Source organism: Belonocnema kinseyi, chromosome 8 (genome assembly GCF_010883055.1).
Source record: "Belonocnema kinseyi isolate 2016_QV_RU_SX_M_011 chromosome 8, B_treatae_v1, whole genome shotgun sequence".
In the NCBI taxonomy this organism is placed as follows: domain Eukaryota; kingdom Metazoa; phylum Arthropoda; class Insecta; order Hymenoptera; family Cynipidae; genus Belonocnema; species Belonocnema kinseyi.
Window position 1 is genome coordinate 101,173,624 of NC_046664.1, and position 14,871 is coordinate 101,188,494.

Below are 14,871 nucleotides of genomic sequence, written 5' to 3' on the forward strand. Positions count from 1 at the left end.
TATTTTATTTTATTATTTATTTACTAAATATATTGTTAAATCCTACTTTTTATAAGGCAAGTTTTAAACTTTATTCCATAATACACTACAACCAATTTACAAAAGTTGGTTACTGTTAAATGAGGTGAGAAAAATTGAATAAAAGACAATAAAGCTATTTTGCATACGAAAATTTAATTAATATGACTGAGTTCTATTGATAAGAAATGTAATAAATTTTAAGGAAATTTGAACATCTGCTCGAAGGTTTCTCATCAAATTGCCTTCATCTACATATGGTCTCCTGAGCAGTGCTTTGTTTCTGGAATAAGAGCTTATTACAAATGCAAAACTGGCCATTCATATTCAAAATTTTATATCTCGCTCGCATTCAACGTTGAAGTTAATTTATTCGGCTTCGATCCGAACCGCGACAAATCCCCCGAATCTCTCCAGATTTCGCTGGCACCATTAATATTATTTTTCCCACAATCACCGTTCTCTCATACCTTTAGTTAGAGGAAACCAACCACAGATGTTAGAAGTGTAGCATTTTTAAACATCTCATTCTCAAGATAATTTATGTTGCCATTTTTTCCTTTTTTTTAGTTATGTAAATTTTTCTGAACCTCCTATTTTTTCTTTCAAAAATATTCTTTTTGTAGTAAGACTAACTGGGATTCTCTTTTAAGTGAAGAGCGAAGAAGCTTTTGCAGTATCTCCTCTTACTCTCTCGTCGAAGAGATAATCATATTAGCCACGCTATAACTTATCTATGCATAAGCATAATACCATGCCTTGCCTGTAGTCTTGGGATCCTAGCCAGGATACGGCGTATATTTTACGCGCCCTCGGAAACCAGTTCCGGTTACTATACCGGTTACCGTTGGTTGCTACAGGGGTCCCTTGCTGCAGCCAGGGTAGAAGGTGCAACGTACAACGTTAATCAGTGTAATTGAATCAAGTACGCGCGACTGTTGTAATTATGACTATTTATAATGATTCTACGCTCATGCTACTTTCCACCCTACATCCGGAAAATTAGCTTACTTGATATTACCGTTCTGGATTGTCACAATTTTCTCTAATTAAATTGGATCTAAATTGATTTATGAACTCATAGAGTTACTATTAAACGAACTTAAAATGGCTTTTTATAACTAAGACCACTCGATTTACTCCCCATTGGATATTCGGACTCTTGTGAAGCTCAAGATAAAATAAGATTTTTACCTTTTTTCATTTCTTACTAACATAGAAAATAACATATAAGTTAAAAGACAAGTTAACATTCAATAGTATGAGATAAAAGGCGAGATAATAAATATATTAACCAAATTTAAGTACGCAAGGAATAAACTTTTTCTCATCGGGTAGTCGATATATTACGTAATACTCTCCGGGGGGAGGGAGGCTTCTAGAGGAGCTCTTATGGTCGTGTTACGACTTGGGAGGGGTGCGATTTCAAGAAATGTTACGTAACATTTTTTAAATCTAGCATAAAAGAAATTAAAATAATATAAGAGGGTAGGGTGAATTGAAAAAAAATGGTATTTCTGAAATCTCTTTATGAGCTTTTTGGAAAATTTGTTGTGTCCTATCAGGATAACCAATGACTTAAAAACATATATAATATATCAGTATTGCCTACCACAATGGGATTCGATAGCTTTAATGTTTGCAACATAAAAAAATGGCCAAAAATTGAAAAAGTAAACAAGTTTTTTAATTTTGAAGCATTACAATTTTTCTATTGGTTCTTTTCGAATGTAAAAAATACACTACTACTTATTTGTACGAGAAAAAGTAATGTATGTAACTCAGTCACTAAAACATAGTTCAAAGATAAAAAGTTAGCAATATTATTACTTCCAAAGTTTATTTTTTAATTTAGAAAAGAAAAATATGTTTCTCTAGACAAAACGAGAAAAGAGATATTAGAAAAAATTAAATTGGTCTTCAATAAATGGAATCCAAAAAATGTAATTATTTCTGTTCATATAGAAAAAATGTTAATTTGATAAAATATTATTTATTTTAAAGTATGATTCAATATTATGATTGGATATCGAAAGCTTTACACATACGATGTTTTTAAGGTCACTCATACCAAATATTATATCAAGATTATAAAATTCAAAATAAAAGGATCCCAAATGTCGGGATTTGTGTAAATAAAATGTTTGTACTGAGTTGAGTCCTTATAAGGAATCAAATTTCAGATCTTCTGAATTCAGAAACCGATTTGGTTGAATCAACAAATGTAGAACGCGGCTATAGATTCTATATGCTGAATTTTAAATCTCTGTTACGAAGTTCAGCTTCAGCAGTAGATGAGTTTCTCAAAAAAATATTTATAAAAATATAAGAAAATATTTCTCAGCTTGAAACTTTCAATATGACTTATCATAATATGTAATGTTATATTATAATTATTATAACATCCTAAAGAACTTTTCCATTATTGCGTCTTTCTATTACTGTTGTATATAATTTAAAAAAATAATAAGGCAGATAAAGTAAAATATGAATGCTCTCTGATACGATTTAAGTGAAAATAATCGAAATCGGCAAATTTGGATATCGAACAATAACGGAAATATTGAAAAAAGAAGAGAAACAAGCGACTCGAAATAGGCGTTGAAAATGGATTCGGGAGCCACCCAAGTATCGAGGAATAAGCAATCGATATAAATTGCTCGTGTCGCCTTTCATCCTGTAGTATAGCATAGCAGCCAATATTCGGAAAGTTGTCTTGCAAATTACACCATGGGTAGCCTCAAGCTTTCCCCTCTCTTTTTTTTCATTTTCACGGAAATGTATTTATTCATACGGGTTTCTCGCAATCCTAAATCTTCAAGTAGTCGATGACTTCACAACTACTGAATAACTGAATTGACCTTCGAACCAACAAACTCTCGTTTGGAGAATTTATTTCGTGAAGATTGACACTGGATAACGTTGGCACAAAAATTGAGCTCGTAAACCCTGGGGCTGCATGGCTCATTGCATTCTATTTATGTTTCTTTTGCTATGGAAATAAATTATTTCTATGAAAACCTTATAGATTCCAGTGGGAGAATGGAAAAGTATATTTTCTACTATTGGTGTCAACAATGGTAAATGGACATTTAATTTAATAAAATTCAACCTAAGATTGTATTGATTATATTTGACAGATGTCTATAAATTCTAGAACTGTGATTGAATTTGTTTCGTTTGTGTAGTTTTAGAACTTCTGTCAAACGTTGCAAGCCAAATTTAATTTGAAATAGTGTCTATATGTCCGGACTGTCCGTACGTTTATGTACGCTTATAACGCGATGGATTCTAAACGTACGGACATGCCAAGGGGAAGGGGAGTTGGAAAAGTGAAGGAGGTGTTCCTTGTGCCAATGCATCCGGGCATAAGTCACGCCCCCTTCTCTATTCTAGTTCCCCCTTCACCTTTCCAGAGCGCACGTTTGGATTTAACCGTTTTATAAATATGCATAAAAGTATGGGCTGTCCGGACTTTCAGACTCCGCCTTAATTTAAAACTACCTATAAATTCTATTTACAAAAATGGCTCGACCCCTTTATCTTCAATCATCTTATAATTTGCTATATAATCTCATGATATCCGAAAAGATGAGTTCGTTAGAGCATTCGGCAGAAAGCATCTTCGTCCTGCGAAGGAGGGAAAATGTATTCGAGAGTTTCCAATTTGCGGTCGTGGTCATGGTTGGGGGTTTTTGTTGGCGCGGTAGATGGAGACTTGGGGCTCTATTATGGTAATTATATGATAAATACAACAAGGCCTTAGGCACTGTCTTTCTCATCCTCTAGCATCTGAGTCCCTTCCATCAGTGGTAGGAATCTCAGTCTCCTTCGAATCCGTCTCTATCATCTCGAATGACTTCAGCCATCTCTTTCCTTCTTGTTCTCTCCAAATCAAATCCCAATGATACCCTTTCTCCCTTGCTCAACGAGTGCAAGTGGTTTGCTTTAAAATACGCCTCCTCTCGACGGAATGCAATTAATCTTACTCTCTCTTATACTGCTGAGACGTAAGGCACACCTAAGGCGAGCGTGGCACGAAGAAGTGTTACCGACTTAATGAAGTAGGACTTCTGATGCGTGCTGAAGGGGTGGTACTCAGAGAAAGAGATATGGTCTGGGAGTAGAAGCTGTAGATGAAGAAAGCTGAGGGTCTAGTCTACTGGCGTGAAAGACACCGAGGGAGAAATTGAGGAAGGTGTAAAGAGATGCATGAACAACTCCAGCCGAAATTCCAACTAAACACCGCTGTTCATTATCGCGATTCGTTCTAATACCGAGTTGCGATTATTGGACTCGGATTAGACAAAAAATGTTAGACTGAATCTGTTTTATATAGAATTACAGATAGATTTCAAGTTGAAAAAAGAAAAGTCTTGTTGGGGATTGAATTAGTCTGAGTCTGAGCTTTGTGTTACTTTCAGGCCCAAAATTAACCCCGTCGGACTATAGTAATAAGTTGAAGTGAGAGGATAATTAATTATCAAAAAAGATCATTTTCTCCACTGATAATATTCCTAGCCCATTTGCCGTCCCTCATCATTCTCTTAACTCCACAAGAATGTGAGGTTAATACTTCAGGAATGACTCGTACTCTTGTCAAGGGTACGTCACGCTTGTTGCGGTAGCTTCTGTTAGAGACGAGAGGGTTTTGCTTGAGAGGGTTGTACTTGAGAGCATCCTATTGCGTGTTTTGAAGCACGTGCTCCCCAAGGATACAAAGTGCACTTTAACCCTTTCCTCCGTTGGAATTTTGGATTTTCAAGCTCATCGAAGTTACTTGCTTCGCTTATAAAGGATCTTGCCACCAATTACTTATATGTGTGGCCTTGAGAGAGAGAGAGAGAGAGAGAGAGAGAGAGAGAGAGAGAAGGGAGAGAGTTAGAGAGAAGAACAGAATCTATCAGGAAATTTCTTAACAAATTCTGAATTTTCTGAAAATCTGAATCTGAAATTCTCTGGTTTTTCCACCAACCACGAACCATCATCTTCTCCCTCCCCTTGGTCAACAATGTGCAGCTTTGCGGAAAGATATTGCATTTAACTACTCAGTTCTTTGAAGCCGTTCATTCACCACCCGCTTCTCCTTCCTTTTTTCCATGGATAATTAACGTTAAAGGTTAATTCTCCAAAGAAAGCTTCCTATTTTGAATGTTATAAAAATAATATTTCAAAAGCACAAACATATTTTCTACAGAAACTTTCAAAAATTATTGCAAGAAATGTTTTGGGCACCAGGGTGTAATGCTTTTCTGCATTAGGTAAATTTTGGTCGGATCAGATTTGAAATTGCATGTTTGGGGAAAAGTGAAGAGCCGAGAGGGTCGAAAGTTGTAGCGCGAGGCGCTTAAAAATGTCTAAATTGCGCGTAAATAATTATATTTGCATATTCATTGAAAAGTAAATATTTAATGCCGACGGGTCAGTGAGGGACGACACGAAGTGTAACGCACATTAGGTGAGGGAGCACATCCCCTTATAACCGGACTGCCAACGTGAGACGGAAAAAGGGTGAAATATACGTGTATGTCAGGACGCTCGAAAATTTTAGCTTAATTTTACTTAACTACACGTCACCCGCTCGACCCCACGTGAGGTATACTCGGTGACTGCTGCGGGACAAGCGTTATTTTTGTAATTTCCAACCGTGTTAAGGGGACACTGCGGCGAAGAAATAATTAAAATGACAAAAATGGAAATTCTCAGTTTTTCCCTGGAAGCACTACTTCAGGCCTTGTTAGGACACCGAGGGTGGAACAACAATTTCAACCCTTGTGATTATTCATGTTCAGAGATTCTTTCCTTTAAGTGTAGGTTACTCGAAAAACAAATAATATATATTATTTTTATTGAAATAAATATTACAAAATATGTAGAAAAACCAATAATCAGAAAATAAGATATCTACCAACTTTATTATGTCAAATAATGAAATTTTAGGTATAATAATTATTTTCTTAAAAGCAATAAAACTAATTTGTTTACATTTTTATGTTAAATAATTATTTCTCTGCGGCGCCTTAAAGAACTTAAGTGAGATTAGTATGAATTAATTTTGAAAAACAATGAACGCTGAATTTGTTTAGAATGTTTAGAAACATGTTTACAATGCAAGGATACAAATTTTGTAATATCATATTTCAATGATTGTAATTCCAATCATTCTCGTTAATTTGGGAAATTGCAAAAAGTCTTTGAAATTCAAATTGTTCGTCAAAGGTTATCAGACGAAGAAAAATTGTGTCGGGTGAGCAATGTAGGTAAGAAAAGATATAGGCTTTAGCTTGTATATAAAATGGATCAGCTTTTGACTAGGACGTGAACGCGGTTCGCGGGGGCAAGGTGAAACGATACCGCATATTATCCCGCAGAAAACACCTGAGCCTCAACCTGACCCCCTCTCGTCTCGAGACATACACTCCAGCGTCCCTGCCAAAGTGTAAGGAAACGAGCACGCACTTTCGCCGGCAAACGTAGCCAAATTGCACTCCCTAAATTATCCGTCCTTGAATTATTCTCGGTAAACCGCAAAAATACCTCCGCCCCTTGGAGCCCGACCATCGATTACCAAGTTGCCTTTGTTACAATATTCCTCTCCTCTCCCCTGACCAACACCTTAACCACCATTTTATGTAAAAATAAAGAGTGACGAGAAATCATTAAAAAGTAGAGAGTATGTAAAAAATTATCGTGCAGTTATCTTGAAAATAGTGAACACTATCGCAGATAGGAAGGGAGGAAAGTATCAAGTAGAAAAAGTGTTCACAGCCAGACTGAAATAAGTGCTATCCGTTCACCATACGGAGACCCCTCCAAAACAGCTGCACATTTTTGTAATTTCCTCGTTAGAAAAAATCGTATAAAACACAGCTTATACATTAAAAAAGCTTACCTTATAGCGTGATGTAAAGATTTGAAAACACCAAATCAAACCATTCTTCGACCGACAATGCAATAATGAATTGTAGAAAAATTATTTCTTCTGTCTTACGATCACGGCAAAATAAAAACAAATTAGAGCTATTAATTCAACTCCACTTATTTTTAGAAAAAAAATTAAAACTTCGACGACGTTTCGGCATCACAGCGTGCCTTTTTCAGGATATCTTAGTTTAAAACGATTTGTAAGCGAAACAACAATCATTCCAATTTTGGAGTTAATACGTGTCAATTTTTTTTGTTATCATAATTAAAAATAGTTTATACGTTATTAAAGTTTGAAAAAGTAAGATTCGAAACAATTATTGAGGATGAGTAAAAAGAGAAAGCCTCATAAAATTGAAGAGGTTTCTTCAGCGTAAAAACTACATTATTAACGATTATGAAACCGTTCTAAGTGTTTTGGAAACTAAGTTGTTTTCAAATTAGTATACACTATTTTTAATCATGACACAAAAAAATTGTCACGTATTAACTCCAAAATTGGAATGATTGTTGTTTCGCTTACAAATCGTTTTAAACTAAGATACTCTGAAAAAGGCACGCAGTGATGCCGAAACGTCGTCGAAGTATTAACTTTTGTTCTAAAAATAAATAGAGTTGAATTGATAGCTCTAATTTGTTTTTATTTTGCCGTGACCGTAAGACAGAAGAAATAATTTTTCTACAATTCATTACCTTATAACGTTTTATACAAGTCCCCATTTTTTAATGTAAAAAATTGATTCGGAAAATATCCTTCGCGAAAAGATGAAAAAGGTGATTCTTTTGGGCCACCCTCTCCTTGCTTGACTTTGGATGACGACATCTTTGAAATGCACGATGTAAAAAATTTGAAAAAAATTATGCACATGCTCTCATATTTTTATTATACATACGGGAATAGAAAATTGCAATATATCAATAACAATAAATGTAAAATGTATTTAAATATGACTATGTTAAATTTCGTAATATGCGTAGTAGAGAGCTATATTCAGTCGTGAATTTCTTCGGTAATTTAAACAAATACAATTGAATAACAATTAGGAATGAAAATATTGAAACATATTAATTAATAACAAATAATACTGGAAGGCCCATGAACGGTAGTATGGGTGTGAAGACACTATGGAGTATACTCTGGGATACCATAGCTAAAGTTCACCTTGCGGGGGGGGGGGGGGGGGGGGGGGGGGGGGGTCTTCTCAAGCTCATTCATAAACTTTTGAAAAGAGTAGACCCTTTAGCTTTGGCATGTGTGCCCTTACTCCGGCACTATTATTAATCGGTCTTCCAGGATTATTTATTATTAATTAATAGGTATCAATATTTTCGGTCCCATTTATTATTCACTTGCATTTGCTGAAATTTTCCTTGTCGTTTACGCCCAAATATAACTCTCTATTACGTATATTATCAGATATAGCATAGTCATGTTTAAATGCAATGTACTTTAGTTGTTATTGATATACTGCAATTTTCTTCTCACGTATGTATAGTCAAAAGATTTAAGCATCTATATTATTTTTTTTTCAAATTTGTTTACAAATTTTTTACATTCTTCAGTGGTCGACAGGTCGAAATGGTAAATTTCTAGTTTGTAACTGGCATATTAAAAGGGTCTATCTCGGATAGCAAGGTTGGGAAGCTTAAATGTATCGATTATTTTGGCGAAATATTAACTTTTGACCTTATAGTTTCAACAGCCCAAAATTAATATGTAAAAATACGATTAGGGAGTAGATACGATTAGTTTTTTTTACAGAAAATCGCTTTCTTCGTTTGCAAAAATAATGATGCGATGCAATTCCTGTTTTTAACTAAGTGTCAGAAGAGTACTTGTCACATACGGGATACAACGCTTTATAGCCTAGCACCCTATGTATTTAGCAAGGAATAAGAGTTTATAACTGCTTTCGCCACATACTTTACTGTCATTGATAACAAAACATTTAATTTGTGTTGGAGATGTTTGAAGTAATTTTTTTTCGATACATTACATTTACCAAAATTATCATATTGTATAATTTGTATTGTACAATGTTCATATTTTTCAACTGAACGGCAGTATTATGACGACCGCATCACCCCAGTGTATGGGTCACGCTAGCCGAAATACAGCATCCATCAATTAATTAAATGTCCAATAATGACGTACAAAGCGGTTTATAGTAATAGTTCATGTATTTTACCTGCCCGTGCAGAAATTTAGGAAGGGCTCTAGTAGGGCCCTGGCCAGCTTACCATATATCTAGTCGGGCTCTAGTGCGAAAAACTATTTAGGGCCCATCTGGAACAAAACGCTGAGGCCACGGGGGACCTACTAGATTTTCTAGTGGGCTTCTAGTGGGGTCAGTCCGCCTACAATTCAATTGAAGAGAAGAGCTCCTGCGTGACTCCTACAGGGTACTGTCACGTTACTGGCAGCCAGTACTTTTATCCGTTCATCATCATGCACTGTATACGATCCGAATATCATTTATATTTTTAAACATTGAAATTTCATTTAAACATTTGAAGTAATTTTAACATTAATTTTAAAAAAAAATTTTTTAATTATTAAAAAAGTAAATATTAATTAGTTGTGAGTATGTTTACTTTAAATATTAATGGTCCTGTTTATAGTGAATAGATATGTTTCATTCTTAAACATTATATTGCAAATAAAATTTCTAGCGTTACGGGGTATCGAATCTACATATCTATACCTAAATCTATCGCCTAGCAGTCGGCAGTCTTAACCACTGCGCTAAACCGACAAGTTGAAACTCGATGAAAAAACCATCCTCATAATCTACAGCTTAAAAAAAGCTAAAGCACCAAAGTTTAAGCTCTCTTTTTCTAAATAAATATTTATTATTATACATTATTTAAATGTAAAATATACAAAATTTTAACATGAATATCCATAAAATAATTTTTAAGTAAATAAATGTAATCGACCTTCGAAAGCCTCAAAATTATATTTGAGGCAATGTAAGATTTTAGGAGTACTCCGGTCGGGGCCCCATTAGACACAGATAGATTTGCTATACCTATACGAAGCATGGAATTCTTCACTAGAACCTGACAGGGCACCCATTACTTTTTTCTAGACTAGATATTCCGATAGGTGCCAAACCAGTTTTTCCTAGACTAGATATTCTTTCAGGGACCCCATCAGAACCCAACTTCAAATAGGGAAAGATGGGGAAATTTCTACACGGGTGTTAATGTGAGCTTTGCCTTAAAAAATACACACATCAAAATCATATTTCAAACAAAATGCATAAAGTATTTAAAGCAAAACGCTGCACCATACCCCAGTCTCCCGTGGACATAAAAGGACTTTGCGTTATAATGACTTAGTAGCTTGGAAGTATCATTAGGGATATGGAAAGACGTCTGACTATCCAGGTGGGACCAAAAAAGTAACGCGCGGGAACAAAAGTTGGAACGCAAGAAGCAGGTTGGCCGTCAAGTCCGATTCGATAAAAGATGGATGAGCCAGCGCCCGTTGTAGTCGATCGGTCTCCGAGCTGACGCTCTCGAAGATGAAATGCACCCCTGGCGACCCCTACGGTCCTGGAGACTCCCTTGCACCCTCCTCTCTTTGTGCAATGCGAGCTTTTTAGCCAACTTTAACGCATATTTACGAGAAAAACACGTGTCCTTGGTACATACGAGAAGATTTAGATGCTTTCAGGAATACAAATTCGTTCATATTCTGGCATAAATAGACGACGATAATCATAAAGAGGCAATACATTCTCTAACATTAGTTTTTCTGGACACTGGTAACCTCTGGATTCAGGTCACGACATATGGAGAAACTCGTTTAAAGATCCTTGATGGTTACTGCGTGTCGTAACTATTCAAATTTGTCGTTTTTTGCAGGGAAAAGTGGTTTGATGAGATTCACGGCAAGTTTTATGATTGAGAAAAATTATAAAAGAATAGAATTAAGAAAACATTTTTCAGAGCGTTGTGTTTTAAGTTGTTGGTACTTATTTTTATTATCTTTCAATTTGGAAGGTATTTTTTTATTTTCAACAGAATGTCATAGTTAAATAATTGCACATTATTTTGAACAAAATTTTTTCTTAACATATAGTCATCCTAGCGTTATAAAAACCTCAGGAGTCTCAGGATTTAATACTGAGAACATGTTTGATCTTTGGTTGGGAGACTTCTCTACTCTTAAGTTAGAGAATTAGGGTCCGAGTAGCCATTACCGTGAAATACTATGGGTCTCCTGAATCCATTCCAAATGGCGCACTATCCCTAGGTCGCTATTCGACTTTCGTTTCCTCGCGGGCTTACATGGCATGGGTGGCCGAAGAACAGTACATTATTTCTTGACGTCAAATAAAGCAATTAGCATGTGCCCTGACCAAGGTCCCGGGGTTCTAGTTCGGGTAATCTGGCTCGAGTCCCCGGCGTATGCGACATCTTCATCAGAGTCGACCCCTCTACCTGCTCCATGACCTCCTACGTCCCTTCTTCCCAGTGTGAAACGATCACGTGACTACACCCCAAGAGACAGAAGAGAGAGACACTGAGACAAGAGAGACTGTAAGATCGAGAGAGAAAATGAGGTAGCAGATAGTAGAAATCGTGAGAGATAGAGAGGGACAGAGAGAAGGGGTTAGAAGACGAGGAAAAGGAGGTGGAGAAGACCACCAAGCGGAGCGGTACTTCCAAGGGAAATTTCACAAAGGCTGACCTGCTCGTAATGAATGTTATATAACCCTTTTAATGCTTTACGCCTCTTAGATTTTTCAGAGCACCCTCCTTCCCACTCGTTCGCTCCTTACTGCTCTCACGTTGCGTCAAAAGTGGCTCACTCGTTTACAGAAGAGAGAAAGCCGAAGAAAAAAAGAGACCAAGAGAGCCTCTGGGGTAGGTAATTATGTGGCGGACGTAAATTAAGCTTGTTTAGATTGGGATTTTTATTAGGGTCTTTTACCAAAGAGTGGCTTGGTAAAATGGCGTTCGGCACACTTCCCGTTTCAACTTTTTTATTCTGACTTTAAAGGGAAGTCGGTGAATTGATTTTACACTTGCAGGTATAATTGCTGATTCAAGTAGCTTAAGAGATTCCTTATGAAAATGGAAATTAACCGAAATTATTTCTGAACGTACATAATCAAGATTCCGCTCATGGTTGCTTAAGATCTGCTGAAAACCGATTATTCTTTCGGGAAATTTATTTAGAGCAAAGAATATGAGACAAAGACTTGGAACATTGGAGAGAGCTTTAAAGTAGAGAAAGCTACATTGCATATATGTTAATCTCCCTTGGAAGATAGAAAGGAGAAGGAAGGTGCGCTACGTCAAATAGTGAACTACTTTGGCACTAAGGTGCAGTGATCTTTGGAAAGCAACTCACGACCTGAATGTATATAGAATGGCTATGTGAGTCAGATGTGCAACACTCACATGTACAATATACACTCTTAGTTGGGGATGGAAATGCGCATGCCTTCAAGCAACCTCGCTGTGGAAAGTTCTTGAGAAGTTTAATTTAACTGGATAGGAAGTCGAGTGTGAATACTGAATGATTTGTTGCAAATCGAATGTATCTGTTTTTTTATATCTATAACTTTGAAATATTTGTATGAAATGTATATTGTTATGACTCACCTGGAAATTCATATAGAAAAATAAAGAATTAGAAAATTCTATCTAATAAATATCAATCATGAGATTGATAAACATTAAGGAATCATCAGTCATGTGAGTAAGTACTTGACAAAAGTTTAGATATGTCAAAAATTCAGAGAAATCTCTGAGAACAGTACGTAGAAGATATTCTCCGTCCAGCTTGAAGTCGATACTTTGCATCGAATTGTGATTCGATGAGCGATTCTTAGTTTTTCGCGATGGCATGGTATGCTCGCTTTCTCGATTAGGCTTTGCCGTCATTAAAAGTTTATAAAGAAGCCAAGCTACGGGAAGTCGCGACGAGTAGAAGGTCGGTGGGTGAGTGGATCCGAAGGGAGCATGGTGGGTGAGACTCTAAGCAAGTTTTCTCATGTGCAATGCATAATGAGGGGAAGCAGACGTCGCAAAGGGCCTACAAATGAGGCTCGGGTTATACTTGTATACCTATACATACCAGAGAACAACCGTATAACGTCTCGGCTACAACGTTACTAATAGTAAGAGAAGCGCTTTGCGAGGATTCGAGGCTCGTTTCTAACTCCGCCCTTGTGGCTTCTTGTTTTCGACCACTTAATTTGAACGGAATGGTTCACCGAAGTTAGCCGTATCGACTTCTGGAAGCAAACATATTCCTTGCACTCTTATTTTAGAGTATATATCCTATTTTGGTTTCAAAAGCTTACCTTGTTCATTGTCTGGCGGGGACAGTCCCGCCTTATGTGAGACGACTCTGCAACAGAAGAAGAAACAAATATGAAATAACTTTAAATTTCAAACTAACAATATTAATGAAAATAAAGTAATAAAACGTAATATTTCGAATGCCTTTAACCCTATCGAGACCTTTACCTGCACGTACTTCGCAACCTCAGACCCTGCCGACAAATTCCCGTAATCTAATGAATTGCCCAACCCCAATATTCTCATGCTTCAGCCTCCAATTTTCATCCAGAGCTTAAGTGTGTGTGTACATAAAATATGGTAGGATGTATTTGACCGCTTCTTTATAACCACGTATCTGTAACCCGAATATCTAGGTCCCAACATAATTAATTATTTTGACATTATCGACGCACGCGACCGTAACATACCCGCAGGTTTCGAGATATGAGTGGAGAAAATAATCTGCATGGAAGATTTCAAGAATTTAAATAATTGTTTCTTTGATACCAATATTTCATCCGCACTCAACCTTCTATTATTTGCTTCCTTAAAATTAGATAGTTTTTGATTATTAAGAAATAAATATCAGAAATATAATTTTGAAAGCTACCTATTCAGGAAATCATCAGCAGAATAAAAGATGACCTAAAGGAGCTTTTTAGGAAGGGTTGGCGTTACGCTACAGTGGAAGATATTAGGGCATAGCGGAAGCAGCATCCTCGAGAATAATAAAAAAGCTGTCTTGCAACTAACGTCCGAACGTAGCACACCAAAGTTGGGAATAATGTTTCGGACACGATGTTCGTCTGGGTTTGCCTTGTGCCTCGTCCCCTTATGCGTGTCCGCCGCAGATTCTGACTCCTAATTAAGACGAGGGTGCGAGAGGGGTTTCTGGGGTTATATAGGCTCTTAGGGGTTTTCGGGGGTTCCGGATAAAAGGGGGCACCCACCCGCACCACGCCGGAGGGGCAAGCCAAGGCAAAGGGGGTAAGGAATATTGATCACGGGACCACAACTGCAAGAGCAGGGACTGGCCACACTTTCAGACCAGGTCAGACCGCCAAACGCCAGATGCTTGAAATCAGTCGGCTAGAACTGTTACTCAAGACATTGTGCATTAATTCCCCTCAGATGATCCCATAATTTATTGCGAAATACATGCCCTCGAATTAGGCTTGCAAAGTTTAGGTCGATTTCTTTAGATCTTGATTTGCTTTATCTCTACTTTTCAGAGAAAATATCTGTGAAATTATTTTTTTTAAATACCCTTAATTAAAATTCTTTGATTTTGTTCAGAATTTAATTTTCTCCAATGAAGACGTTTTGAAGACGCAGAGAATACATCTTTCGTCAGAATTTATTTGATGCCTTAAGGCACTGAGAAGGTTGCCTATCAGCTAGGACAGATATACATCTTCTGGCCACAAAGGTCATTTTGACGTCTAAAAGATAATCCTTGTTCATGTTTCAACAGTTTTGTATTATGAATAATTTAAAAAGAGTTAAACGACAGCCGCAGGCAACAACTGCAATCTGAAAATAATATCGGCTCCCAGTAGAACTGCAGTAAATCACATATGGCCACGTTTCACAACCGCGAGATAGGTGTTCATGTATATTATA

At 36.6% G+C, this 14,871-nt stretch overlaps 1 protein-coding gene across 1 annotated transcript in view; it reads right to left on the reverse strand.

Annotated features, from left to right (window-relative positions):
- LOC117179092 overlaps positions 1-14,871 on the reverse strand; it is an 887,384-nt gene that overhangs the window by 119,191 nt on the left and 753,322 nt on the right. The window contains exon 4 of the mRNA XM_033370741.1: positions 13,269-13,315. Within this exon, the coding sequence (XP_033226632.1) occupies positions 13,269-13,315 (47 nt within the window). The remainder of the gene's footprint in view (positions 1-13,268; positions 13,316-14,871) is intronic.